The sequence below is a fragment of the Stegodyphus dumicola genome, chromosome 12 (assembly GCF_044657685.1).
Source record: "Stegodyphus dumicola isolate Sdum_Otavi_A_Nest chromosome 12, ASM4465768v1".
Lineage (NCBI taxonomy): Eukaryota > Metazoa > Arthropoda > Arachnida > Araneae > Eresidae > Stegodyphus > Stegodyphus dumicola.
The window spans coordinates 54,745,684-54,759,450 of NC_140779.1; the positions used below are offsets into that span (position 1 = coordinate 54,745,684).

General features: G+C 30.3%; 2 protein-coding genes across 6 annotated transcripts in view; one reads left to right on the forward strand and one right to left on the reverse strand.

The window, feature by feature from the left end:
• Liprin-beta (liprin-beta 1) overlaps positions 1–5,641 on the forward strand; it is a 165,290-nt gene extending 159,649 nt beyond the window's left edge. For all 5 annotated transcript variants that reach the window (XM_085827729.1, XM_035353097.2, XM_035353098.2 and 2 more), the window contains one exon: positions 5,295–5,641. In XM_085827729.1, coding sequence (XP_085683855.1) covers positions 5,295–5,348 — 54 coding nt within the window. In that variant the 3' untranslated portion in view covers positions 5,349–5,641. The remainder of the gene's footprint in view (positions 1–5,294) is intronic.
• The window catches only part of Lac (septate junction protein lachesin), a 60,706-nt gene that overhangs the window by 2,318 nt on the left and 44,621 nt on the right, over positions 1–13,767 (reverse strand). The gene's annotated exons all lie outside the window — the stretch shown is intronic.

Below are 13,767 nucleotides of genomic sequence, written 5' to 3' on the forward strand. Positions count from 1 at the left end.
AAGAGTTTCGAAATTAAAATAACTATTATAAAATTAAAATATAAATTACAAAGTTATTTTTTAGTCCAAAAAGGGGCTTTGTCCATGAAGGACTATTGTTTTCGTTTTGCGATTTTGCGTTGAATCACTATAAATGTCCGTTTCACTTTTCAAACTGTTGCCATCAAATGTTAGAGTCTTGCATTATATTTAAAGAAATTAAATAATGAAAAATCTGCATAATTGTATGTCTATTTCTTTCATTGTGATAAAACAATGGTAAATAGAGCCATTGGATTTTGAATGATGTAATCCTCCTACGAATATGGGCATGTGGAAGACCAAATTTGAAATTAGTTTTATTATCGATTTCATATTTTGTAAAACTTTAACGAGTTTTTGAGTAACAAACTCAACGATTTAAAAGCGAGCAATGGCAACACTCTACGGGGGCACCTTTTTATCTCCAGTGCATGAGTCTCTGTATCAGAAATTCTAAAAATATGCTCATTTTAAAATTATTTTGCGACATTGCTATTGAACTGAATTTTCTGGTTCAAGTGCAGAGAACATGATACAGTCAAAAGTCATTAATCCGGACTCGTCGGGACTTCAGCGATTCCGAATTATCGATTTTTCAGGATTGTAGATCATCAGTTTAAATCTGGTAAGATGGCATGCAGAAATTACAAAATTAAAAATATGAAGCCCTAATTTATGAAATAAAGAACAATTATGATCTAAAAGGTATAAAAATTTACATAAAGAAAAAGCTTAATATTTATTTGTTTACTTTATTAAACATTTCTTTCAATGTAAGTTGTTTAAGTTGCTTCGTTTCATGTGATAATACTTTCTCTTTAATTCTATTAAACAGACATAATTTCTTGTTTAGTTACAAAGTTCCGCTGTCAAGTCCTATAATTGCTGTGTCGAGAATACCGACTAATTTGTCAATAGAAATTTTTTCGTTTTCAATAACCTCTGGGTCTCTTTCTTTACTATCGAAAGCGAATTATAATGACGAGGAACTTGTTTTAAATCATATAAAAGACGGAGTACATCAAGATGAAATACTACATTTAGTAAGGAATTATAAGCCCAATAAAATAAAAACATCTGCCCTGAAGATAAGGATAGTGCTGACAGATCAGCTTCCAATTCATTGCACGCCGCGGTGTTCCCCCCGCCGAGCTGCGTGAAATTGATAAACAGATTTCGGATTTTGAAACATACTTTCGCTTTAGATCCTTTACATATTAGCAAATATATATCGGAAATTCTATTTGATATAATTGAAAGTTCAAGCTTACTTTTATAAAATTGCTCTAACAGTCTGTAAAAAATAATAAGCCGGATCCTATTCGAAGATTAAGGAACAACGCAATCTGCAACATTAACTGAATTAGATAATTTTAGCTTAGCTTATACCATCCGTTATACATTAAAAGCGCATGCATAAACGTTTTATGCGCATGCGCACACGCACATTCGCAGCCGTAAAAGTCTTATACACACACACATAAACGCCTATGCACATGCGTCAACGCAACGCATGCGCAGAAAGTTTGTAGCTTTGAGGTCCGGATTATAGATCATTTCGGATTATGGGTGTCCGAATTAACAACTTTTGACTGTATTTAATAAACAAAGGTAACACACAAAACGTTAAAAAAACGCCCCTGTGGATGTAATTTAAAATTGTAGATCAATTCTGTAATCTATTAACCCCCTTTTAACTATATGATAAATTCTTCTTCATCTTTTAGTGCATTAATTATCATATCAATTTTAAATAAATCTTACTGTATAAAACTTTTTGTTTTAATCGTATTTTTTTTTTTTTTTTTTGAAGTGACTCAAGTAGCTTTTTTACTTAAGTCCACCTCTTCTTTCCTTTGTTTAACTTAAATGCTTCAAGGGGATAACCAACGTTTAGATAGCTGTTTTACTGGTTCCTTAGGTAGTCAGTCGATTCATGCTTGCAGTTGCAGTCCTATCCTAAGGAGAAAGTGCAAATGATATTTAATTTTTGGTATTTATTACCCACGTCTTTATCCAAGCCAAACTGTAGTAAAATTAAATGAAAAATTGCTGATGAATATCGAAATTTTCAAGAAAAGTAGAAATTGGAATATTTTTGCTGTGAAGGAAAAGGTAAAATAATCTGTTTGATATGTAAATAATGTTATTAAAGTTCATAAGTTATATAACATTAAATGCTCTTATGAACAACATAAAATATGATCATTAATAAACAAATTTCAATGTTTTTTTGAGGAATTATTGGAACTAGTACTGATGCGTGGTACTACTATAAGACAAGATATATTTGATTGTGTTTTTGAAGTTTTACAATATTATAATTTACCTCTTTCAAAATTAGCTTCTATAGCTACAGACGGTGCTCCTTCAATGATCGGAAAAAAACAAAGGTTTTGTGGCATTAATGCAAAAAAAGCCAAATGAATTTTATGGTGGATCTCACATTCGTCACATGCATTTATTTATACATCAATAAATACTTTGCAGTAAAATATAAACATGGGAAAATATGTCACCATGTATAAAAAAGTTATCAATTTTATGAGATCTTGAAGATAGATAAGATCTTAAATCAGAGACAGTTCTGTGCTTTCTTACATGAATTAGAATGCGAATATTCTCTGTCTGTCCTACAGTACCGAGACACATTGTTTATCCTGCTCTAAAATTTTCAAACAATTCTGGGATTTAAAAGAAAACATATTTCACTTTTTAATAACTAAAAATCAAGTCAGAAGTTTGTTTTCTAATCCAACATGACTACAAGATTTATCTTTCATGATTGATATCGTAAAACACTTAAACAATTCGAATTTCTAACTGTAAGGAAAAGATCAGATCATTATGAAGATGTGTGACAGAGTTAAAACATTCAAATTGGGAAAGAATAATGATTTGACACACTTTCCGACATGCAATATAAACAAATCAAGTTTAGGTGAAACTGCATCATGTAAAAAATATACAGAAAATACTCTAAATCTTAGAAATAATGAATTTGAGATAAGATTTGCAAATTTTATTCCTTTGAAAGACTTTTTAAAAAAAAATTTTTTTTCTTCAATTTTCTCAACAAATATAGAATCAGGACCTATATGAAATGGAGGTAATTGAGATTCACTGGAATTCAAATTTGAAGGAAAAATTCACTGAGGTTGGAATGCCTGAAATTTATATATAATTTACCTAAACCTTCCAGCATGCGTGCGTTGTATTTTTTATGACATTAGTTATTTTACCGTTTTTGGCACGAAAAACGACAGAAATGAGTGAATATTGATAATAAATTTGTTAAGAAATAAAATAGTAATCTTATTATTGCAAAATACAAATGATATCACATTCAAATATAAGTAAATTATTTTTAAGTTCTTTTGTTAGTGAGATCGAAATGTAATGATGTATTTCATTATAGAAAATTTTAAATTTATTATTTAATAATTATATTTTAAAATAAAAGCTAATTTTTAATATTTATCAAAGACAAGTATAGACAATAAAAAAGGAAAACACCTTGGTAGGAAAAAAAGTAAGTTTAGCATTACTTCTGAAAGAAAATTTACTTCTTACTGGTTACAAAAACGCACTTTAAACTAACTTTAATGTTTTAATTTATTTCTAAAAAAATAGAAATAGAAAATAAGGAATGGAAATTGCTATTGTTCTTCCCATCCAAATGTTTCCTTGTCTTTCTTTTCTTCATCAGATAATTCTTGAAGAATCTGAGCAAAATCAGCTGGTTGCACATAATTTTTTGCCATGAAAACCAATATAAAATTTACAAAGCCATATGTATTCAAATTAAAATAATACACAGCAATTAATAACACAAAATATTCGAGAAAAAATATTTTTCAAATTTTAAAACACAACCACGCACGTGTTGTAAATTTTATGAAAAAGCTGCCATGTAGCATACAAGGCCAGTTAAAAAAAAAAGTCAAATGACTTCTTGTTGACACATTCCATAATGCGAGGAAGGGTAGAAAGGAGGAATAGAAATGACTTTCAGACGTCTCAGCTTCGATATGCGAAAAATGCGTGTTAAAAACCAAATTTGTCGTAAATTTTGTGCATATGCGCATGCTGGAAGATTAAAAATGCACAAAGATTTGCTTACACTTATGAAAGGAAATATGGCTCTTGTCAGATAAAAAATTAACAAGGATCACCTTGGGTCAATTCTGAAAGTAATTACTGTGAGCAATATTCCCTTCGAAACAGACAAGATAGTAGTAACAGAGAAGAGATATTAAAGGTCTGGAAGAAAATAATAAATTGTTTTTGCTCCTTTTTATGACTGTATTTGTTGAAATAAGCCTATGTTTCCATAAAAATTAAAGTTTATTTTTGCTGTCTCTCTAAACTTTTTAAGTTTTTAATTTTGGCTCATTTTAGTCTTTGAATTTGATATTGATCATATACAGTTTGGCCTATTAATTATGATTGTTTAAATAAATACAAGGACATAAAATATTTATATGATACATAGGTTCATAAAAAACAATCGTAAAAGAATGATTCATTTATAGATGCTGAAAGTGATTGGCATTTAGTTAGTAATGACCAATCACAATATGGCTGAGGAGAAATTTTCAATCTTGCAACAAATGTTTTGCAGTCCAGATCTGCTCTCACCTGTTCACCTGCAATTCATTAAAGATTTAGTGCAGCATATTTTCAACTACAATGTTCCTTCCAAAAAAATGTTTTTAAATTTCAAGTGAAAAACTTGTCTGTGCATTTGTCAAGGAACTATCAGCATTCCTGTGTCTTATTAATATTTTAAAAATGTTGCAGCCATCAAAATAGTTGCTTTACTAACATATTGTATTGCAGAACTGGCATTATGCATTTTGTTGCCCAGTACAATTTTTGTGGATACTGAATTCTTCTGATTGGTATGACCCTAAATTCTAAAAATGTGCTGTTTGGTGCTCTTTTAAATTCTTCTGTCTGGTGTGGCCACACTGGCTGTGGTGCTAATGGGGGTTAACATTCTTTGTTCCGATCTAAACAATAAGCGACGCTCCGATGTTGCCATGTCTTATTAGATTTAAACTCATGATCTAAAATCCAGAAATTTCTGAGCTCCAACCTCCTAAGTCATGATAATTCTGGATCTCAGACTTTGTACTGTACTTAAGTGTGCTAAAATTCTTATTATATATGCTACATGAAAATATACATTATCTTTTTATTAAAATAGTGTACATTTTTTGTGCTTATATATATGTATTTAAATGTAAAGTTTTCAATATTTTTTTCAGATAGTTTTAAAGAATGACAAAATTTTGGAGAGTATGCCAGCTTCAAATGTTTGATATCATCATGACGTTTTTACATTTCAACATATTTTGAAACATATTGTATATAATGTATATAAATTTCATTAAGATTATATATACTATAAATATACAAGCATTTACAAATTTTAGTAATTATACTCAACTATTTTTTGATATTGTTGTGGATCAACGTTCTTCATATTATATACACTACCGAATCTCCCTCGCTTGAACTGTCAAGCTCTGTTTTGTAAATATCAAAATTAATGAGGTATTTTTATGTATAATTTGCACTGTTATGTTTAATAAGAAGCATAGACAAGTTAAAATGTTTTCTATATATTTGTGTGCTTTTCTATACATACACACTAAACACTGAAAAGAAACAATGACATATTTATTACTACCTTGACTTTAAACATCTCTCCAAAGTAACTAATTTTGGAAAAAAAATTCAAGAATTAAAAAAATTAGCATAAGCTTTTGTTCAAAAATATATATTAAAATGACTTTAATTGCAAAACAGTTAATTGTTAAGTATTTATGCCTCAAATTCTAAATTAACATTTTTCATATATGAAATATATTTTCTTATTTTATACTACAGTCAAAAGTCGTTAATCCGGACTCGTCGGGACTTCGGCGATTCCGGATTATCGATTTTTCCGGATTATAGATCATCAGTTTAAATCTGGTAAAATGGCATGCAGAAATTATAAAATTAAAAATATGAAACCGTAATTTACGAAATAAAGAACAATTATGATTTAAAGGGTATCAAAATTTACAAAAAAAAAAAAAGCTTAATATTTATTTGTTTACTTTATTAAACATTTCTTTCAATGTAAGTTGTTTAAGTTGCTTCGTTTTTTATGTTATAATACATTCTCTTTAATTCTATTAAACAGACATAATTTCTTGTTCAGTTACAAAGTTCCGCTGTTCAAGTGATATAATTGCTGTGTCGAGAATACAGACTAATTTGTCAAACGAAATTTTTTCGTTTTCAATAACCTCTGTCACTTTCTTCGCTATCGGAAGCGAATTATAATGACGAGGCATTTGATTTAAATTATATCAAAGACGAGATGAAATACTACATTGAGTAAACAATTATAAGCCAAATAAAATAAAAACATCTGCCCTTAAGATAAGGATAGTGTTGACAGATCAACTTCCAATTCAATGCTCGCCCCCGCAGCGTTAAAGATAAACAAAATTTAGATAAACACACGTTAAAGTTTAGATAAACTTTATCCATTTTTTGCAGCAATTCCACTTTTTGTTTAATGGACTCCGAAAGATACTTTCGCTTTGTATATCCTTTACATATTAGTAAATATATATCGGAAATTCTATTTGACATAATCGAAAGTTCAAGCTTACTTTTATAAAATTGCTCTAACAGTCTGCAAAAAATAATAATCCGGATCCAATTCGAAGATTAAGGAACAACGCAATCTGCAACATTAACTGAAATAGATAATTAGATAATTTTAGCTTAGCTTATCCCGTCCGTTATACGTTAAACGCGCATTCGTAAACGTATTTTGCGCACGCGCAAATTAGCAGCGGTAAAGGTCTTACGCGCATGCGTCAACGCGACGCATGCGCAGAAAGTTTGTAGCTTTGAGGTCCGGATTATGGGTGTCCGAATTAACGACTTTTGACTGTACTGTATTTTCTTTAATGGATTTGATTCCACATATAGAAATATTTTTTAAGATATATTGCTCATCAGATTATTTATTTATATGTATAATATCAGAGAATATGAGATAATAGTTCAGAATTCTGTGCTCTTTTTATTCAGATATTTTAAAATTGATCTATCCAGGATATTTGTTCCCCTGAACATCAGAATCAATCTGAATTTTTAACTCTACTATAATTATAATGAAAGATAATACATTAATTTTAAAATAGTTACTTGAGAATATTTACTGTATTTGCCGGCGTATAAGACGCACCCCCTTTTTATACACATTTTTGAAATATAAAACTTTATTACTGATCATTATAATGAATTTACATTACTTTAAATATGAAGTAATACAGATACGAAGTAATACTTTCTGCAGATATCCAATATATATGGAAAGGAACACTTTTTAATTTTCTTCAAAACCCAGACACTCATCTCCAGAGCTAAGTGAAGAGTCATTTTAAACCTCGTATAAATCAGCATCTGAGTCCTCATACAACAAATTGTCCTTTGAACAATCTAGTGCATTACTAATGCCACACTTCTTAAATGATTTAACCACTGTCTCTGTTTTCGAAGCATCCCATGAAGCTTTGACCTATTCACAAACTTGCGAAACGCTAAATCCGAATAAACTGAGTATAGACTTGTAAGACGCACCCCGTTTTTCAGACCTATTTTCAAAGAAAAAAAGTATGTCTTATACGCTAGCAAATACGGTAATTATTAGTTACTTTTAAATAAGAGACTAGGGATATGCATTATTTCTGGCAATTTTGTCTAAAAATTAGCAGTTTTAATTTTGATTTTGTAAAATTTAAGACTGCTAATCACCCCCTCCCAATTTTTTTTTAAAGGAATACTTTGAAAATTTCTAAATTTTAAATGATGGGATAAAAAGACATAAAAGAAAGCTCACACTTTTAATACATGTAGCTATATCAGAACTTCAAAGTAGATTATTTATTATGGTTGATTAAGTAATCTTTCTTGGAGGTCGTTTTCAAAAATAACTGGCTGTATTTACATTATATGTCAGAAAATTCATCAAACTTCCATGCTTATTCAATGATAAAAAACAAAACCTATGGGAAACTATCAGAGTTTAATAGTCTAATCCATTTAACCAGTGTAGGACATCAGAAGCTCAAAGCAAATGAACATTACTGTTTTAAATTAGTCATATTGTATTCTAAATACTTCTTCAAAACTGCAATGTTAAATTGCGATGATAAACATACAATCAAATTATCTCTTCATGGACCATACTCCTCATACTTTTATATATATTTAAAATTTTTCTTAATTCTTTAACTTTTATTTCTCTTATATAAACTATTTTACTAGATACTGAAAGTCTAGATTAAATAATGTGAAGAAAACAAAGTACCGCTACATGACATTTAATCAGACATTAAGAATTTTCACATTGACATAAAGACATTATTAGATGGCAAACACGAATTGCTAAATCTTATGAGCAAATGAAAACTGTTTATGGTGACAAATCTTTCAAAATTTAGTTACATATTTTAATATGAAACACTTTTAATGCTTTATATCCATAACTGTCAAAACTATTGTTTAAAAAACAAATTGCCATACGCGGACTTCCGAATATTTATGTATTAAAATGCCAGAATGTAAATAATATATTTTACCAATTCAAAGAAGGCACAGTGACAATTTCATTTGTAATAACTGTTATGTAGGTTTTTAAAATGGTCATATTATACAATTTTGAAAAAAAGATTAGCATTTTTTGAAATTCCAGAAAATGTAAATTAGCTGAAATTTATGAGAAGAAATAAAAATTGAAAATTATATTATTCATACTATTGTTTATTTATAAGCTTTTCAAATTCATAAATAATATTAAATATGCCACTTTAACCATTTCTAGTTATGCGCATGTAAATTAAACTAACAACTAAACATATTCATACATCATAGACATCTTTTTACATTATACGTTTTTAAAGACCATTTTTTTCCTTTTATAAATTAAAATATCAAAATATATTAGATTTTAGATCAGGGATTCCCAAATGTTTTCTTTCACTGACATCTTTTAAAAGAATAATTCTCTTCATCGACCCCCTTACATTTTTCTCTATAATATACAGCACACAACATAATCATAATAAAAATAATTGCACGTAACTTAAAGATTCAAATTAGACTAACAATATAAACAGAAGTTTTGAAAAAAAATCGTAAATTTATGTTTTATTATTTTCTGTATTTATTAATTTTACTAATATAAGTTTACAGATACAAAATCAGATTTCTAACTGCACGAAACTTGTATTTTAATTAATGTTATGACTGTGTTTGGTGTATTTTTTTTTTAATTTGGCATAAAATTGCTCAATTGAATTCTTAAATCATTGCATTAAAAATCATTCAACCTGTTTCTTGTTTTCCGTTGTAAATTTTTAGTCATTGCACTTGTCGAAGTAAGAAACGTGAGTAATGTGCAATGCCCTTGCCAGGATACGAATTCCGGACATCCTGATTGCTAGCTCAATGCACTTCTATTTACACTACAAAGGCAAATGGTAAGGAAGGAGAAAATGTCTTACAAATTACTGAACTCAGGGGTGGGCAAATAGCAGCCCCGCCAATACAGTCAGAAAAATCCGCTTTGAAATGAGAGTTCTCTCCTGTGTGCGACTGAAGATTCATCACACGTTTTCCAATCGGATGGCCATGTCAACACACATGCACAAACGAAACCTTTATAACAAGAATAAATAAAGAAAAACAAAAAAGTGGGTACCAGTTAACATGCTGACAACATGTGCAAAGCGAAAGAAAAATTTCTGGCGAACGCAGTCAGTGATCAGTTTTTCGTTGAATATATGTTGCCATATTTAACAATATAGTAAGTTAAAATTGGCCAATCAGAATAATATGCAAATGTTACTTCACTCCTCACATCTGAATCATAAAACATTGTCTGAAAACAAAACATCCATTTTTCTGTGTTCATGTGATTACAGTTTTCCACTTCTATTTCGAAAGGGGAAGAGTGGAAGTTTTAATATATCTGTTAAATACATATGTGCAGCGCTTCTCCGGTTGATCTGGTTAATTTCAGTTTAATCTTTGTAACAGTAAATATATAAATTTCTAACTTTAGTGAAACAATGCACACTCTGAGAAAATGTAAAATTCAGGATAAATGTTATGTATTTAATAAAGAATGCATAAACAAAATATTTCTTTGGTAATACAGGGAATAAAGCAGCTTTTTACTATGTCATGAAACGAGATCTGTAATCTAAAACAACAAGAAACAAAACACAGTGCATTTGCTTGCAAACTTTCTCAAGATGAATGCAAAATAAAAGCTGTGCAGTGTTTAAAAAGGTTGAAGAAGCAAAAAACATTATTTACAAGGCAACCAACACTTCAAAGTAGTGTTATCGAAGCAAGTTTCATGGTAATCTACAACCTTGCTAAACACAAGCATTTTTCAGATGGCGAGTTTATCAAGCAGTATATGGTAGTGTGCAAGTGGATTGTGTCCTGATGTGAGAAATTTAAAAGAAATATGTGAGAAAAGAAATAAATTTGAAACATTTCATTGTCAAGAAGAACTATAGTGCTGCGGATTGCAGAACAGCTGAATACTGCGAGCAAAAAGTTTGTTTGGTTTTTTTGGCACTGAATGGAGAGTACAGATAATGAAGACACTGCACAATTACTCATCTTTACTTGTAGAATTAATGAAAATTTCATTATTTCAGAGGAATTACTTGGTCTAGAATCAATGAACTACAGAACCACAAAATGACAAGCATTACAAAAGATGGGACCCAGATCTTTCACTAGAAAAAAATAATGGTATGATTAAGCTTTTAAATAACAAGTTCCAAGCACAACACAAAACAGTGATATCTTGTGTTTCATTGCATTTTGCATAAGGAGAGCCTTTGTAAAATTGCACTGTACTATGTGGTAGATTCTACTGTTAGTGTGGTGAATACAATCAGAGCAAGGGCACTTCAAGATCAACAGTTCAAATGCTGAAGCACAGCAAAATGATGCAATTTACCACAACAGTGTGAGGTCATTGAGTCAGGGCAAAATGATAAAAAGAGTCTAGGAATTGCAGAATGAAATCCTCTTATTTTTGGACACGAAAGAAACATCTCATGATTTTGTAGCAAAAATAAGATGTGAGGAATGGAGATATGAAATTATGTTACAGCTGATATATTTGAGAAATTGAATGAAACATTACAAGAAAAGGGATTGTTTGCACATGAAAGGTGGAAGCAGGTAAAATCATTCAAAGAAAACTAGGTCTGGTGGCAAGGCAAGCAAGTGAAAGCAATTTTTGTTATTTCCCTTTATTGGGAAAACAGAAAGTATCTGAAAGTGTTTCTGCTAAGATTTAGGGATAATCTGTAGAGTTTGAAGGACAAAATCCCAAGAAGATTTCAAAAAAAAAAAAAAAAAAAACTGAGCCTAACTTCAGTTTGCTTACTGCTGATATTGATACAGCACCTGAGGAGCTGCAGCTTGAACTAATTGACTTGGAGTTAGATCACGGTAAAGGAAATGTTAATGCTGGTGTTGGTGTATTTATTTAATTATGGCAAAGCACACGAGGGCTATCTGCCTAAGGGGAGGGATGCCTTTCGTGGAGGACTTTCTAAGGGAAAGTGGCTCGTATACACGTTACACATGGGGAAAACCACGAAAACGCCCATGCAGCCAGCCCGTTCGCGGGATTCGAACCTCGGACCAAACTACCAGTGTTCAGCGACTTTACCGCTCGGCCGCTGGTGGGCGAAATGTTAATGCTATGACATTGACTTTTACAAATTTTTCTGAAAATTTTCCACGTATGAAAAAATTTGCTGGAAAAATATTCTCTATATTTTGTTCAACATATATAAGTTTTTCTTGCACAAAGATCAAGTATAGTAAATATAGATGCAAATTAGATGATACAGTCAGAAGTCGTTAATCCGGACTCGTCGGGACTTCGGCGATTCAGGATTATAGATCATCAGTTTAAATCTGGTAAGATGGCATGCAGAAATTACAAAATCAAAATTATGAAACCGTAATTTATGAAATAAAGAACAATTATGATCTAAAGGATATCAAAATTTACAAAAAGAAAAAGCTTAATATTTATTTGTTTACTTTATTAAACATTTCTTTCAATGCAAGTTGTTTCGTTTCATATGATAATACTTTCTCTTTAATTCTATTAAACAGATATAATTCCTTGTTTAGTTACACAGTTCCGCTGTTCAAGTCCTACAATTGCTGTGTTGAGAATACTGACTAATTTATCAATCGAAATTTTTTCGTTTTCAATAACCTCTGGGTCACGTTCTTCGCTGTCGGAAGCGAATTATAATGATGAGGAATTTGATTTAAATCATATCAAAGATGGAGTACATCGAGATGAAATACTACAATTTACAAAAAAAAAAAAAAAAAAAAGCTTAATATTTATTTGTTTACTTTATTAAACATTTCTTTCAATGCAAGTTGTTTAAGTTGCTTCGTTTTTTATCTGATAATACTTTCTCTTTAATTCTATAAACAGACATAATTTCTTGTTCAGTTACAAAGTTCCGCTGTTCAAGTCCTATAATTGCTGTGTCGAGAATACCGACTAATTCGTCAGTCGAAATTTTTTCGTTTTCAATAACATCTGTGTCACTTTCTTTGATATCGGAAGCGAATTATAATGACGAGGAATTTGATTTAAATCATATCAAAGACAGAGTACATCGAGATGAAATACTACAGTCTAATATGTAGATCCTTTACATATTAGTAAATATATATCGGAAATATTGGAAATATATATCGGTAATCGGAAATATATATCGGTCAAATATAAATTTCCGATATATATATATTGGATATATATATCGGAAATTTATATTTGACATAATCGAAAGTTCAAGCTTACTTTTATAAAATTGCTCTAACAGTCTGCAAAAAATAATAAGCCAGATCCAATTTGAAGATTAAGGAACAACACAATTTGCAACATTAACTGAATTAAATAATTCTTACCTTATACCGTCCGTTATACATGAAACGTGCATTCGTAAACGTATTTTGTGCATGCGCACATGCATATTCGCAGTCGTAAAAGTCTTACGCACATGCATCAACGCGACGCATGCACAGAAAGTTTGTAGCTTTGAGGTCCGGATTATAGATCATTCCGTATTATGGGTGTCCGATATAACGACTTTTGACTGTATTAACTTGCGGGGTGTGATGAGAATTTCAACAAGTAATCTCGCGCCTGATTTAAAAATAATTTTAGAAAAGTGTGATAGGATAGGGTACATCTGTCTTATTAAACTGATTCTAAAATTAAACGTGCTTGCAGCTATAGATGATATAAAATTAGCACAATAAGTAAATTGAATAAAATTGCCACTATTATATTTAATGTAGATTTATTGATTTTTATGGTACAATTTTGTACCTTATCTGAGATGCAAAGTAATAAATGCAATCATTTTAAAAAGGTGTGGCCCTCTGGCATCCTCTGCTTCCACAATGTAAGCCTTGAGCCAAAACTATTACCTGCCTCTGACTTAACTTAGGCTTGCTTTCACTAGGTAAAAAGAGGGAAGTCAATAATTTTTATTTTGGAATAATTTTCTCACATGACCTTTAACTAATTCCAAAACTTAACGAACTCACGTATTTTGAATAAGACTTTCTATGATACAGTTTTATATCAATGAACAA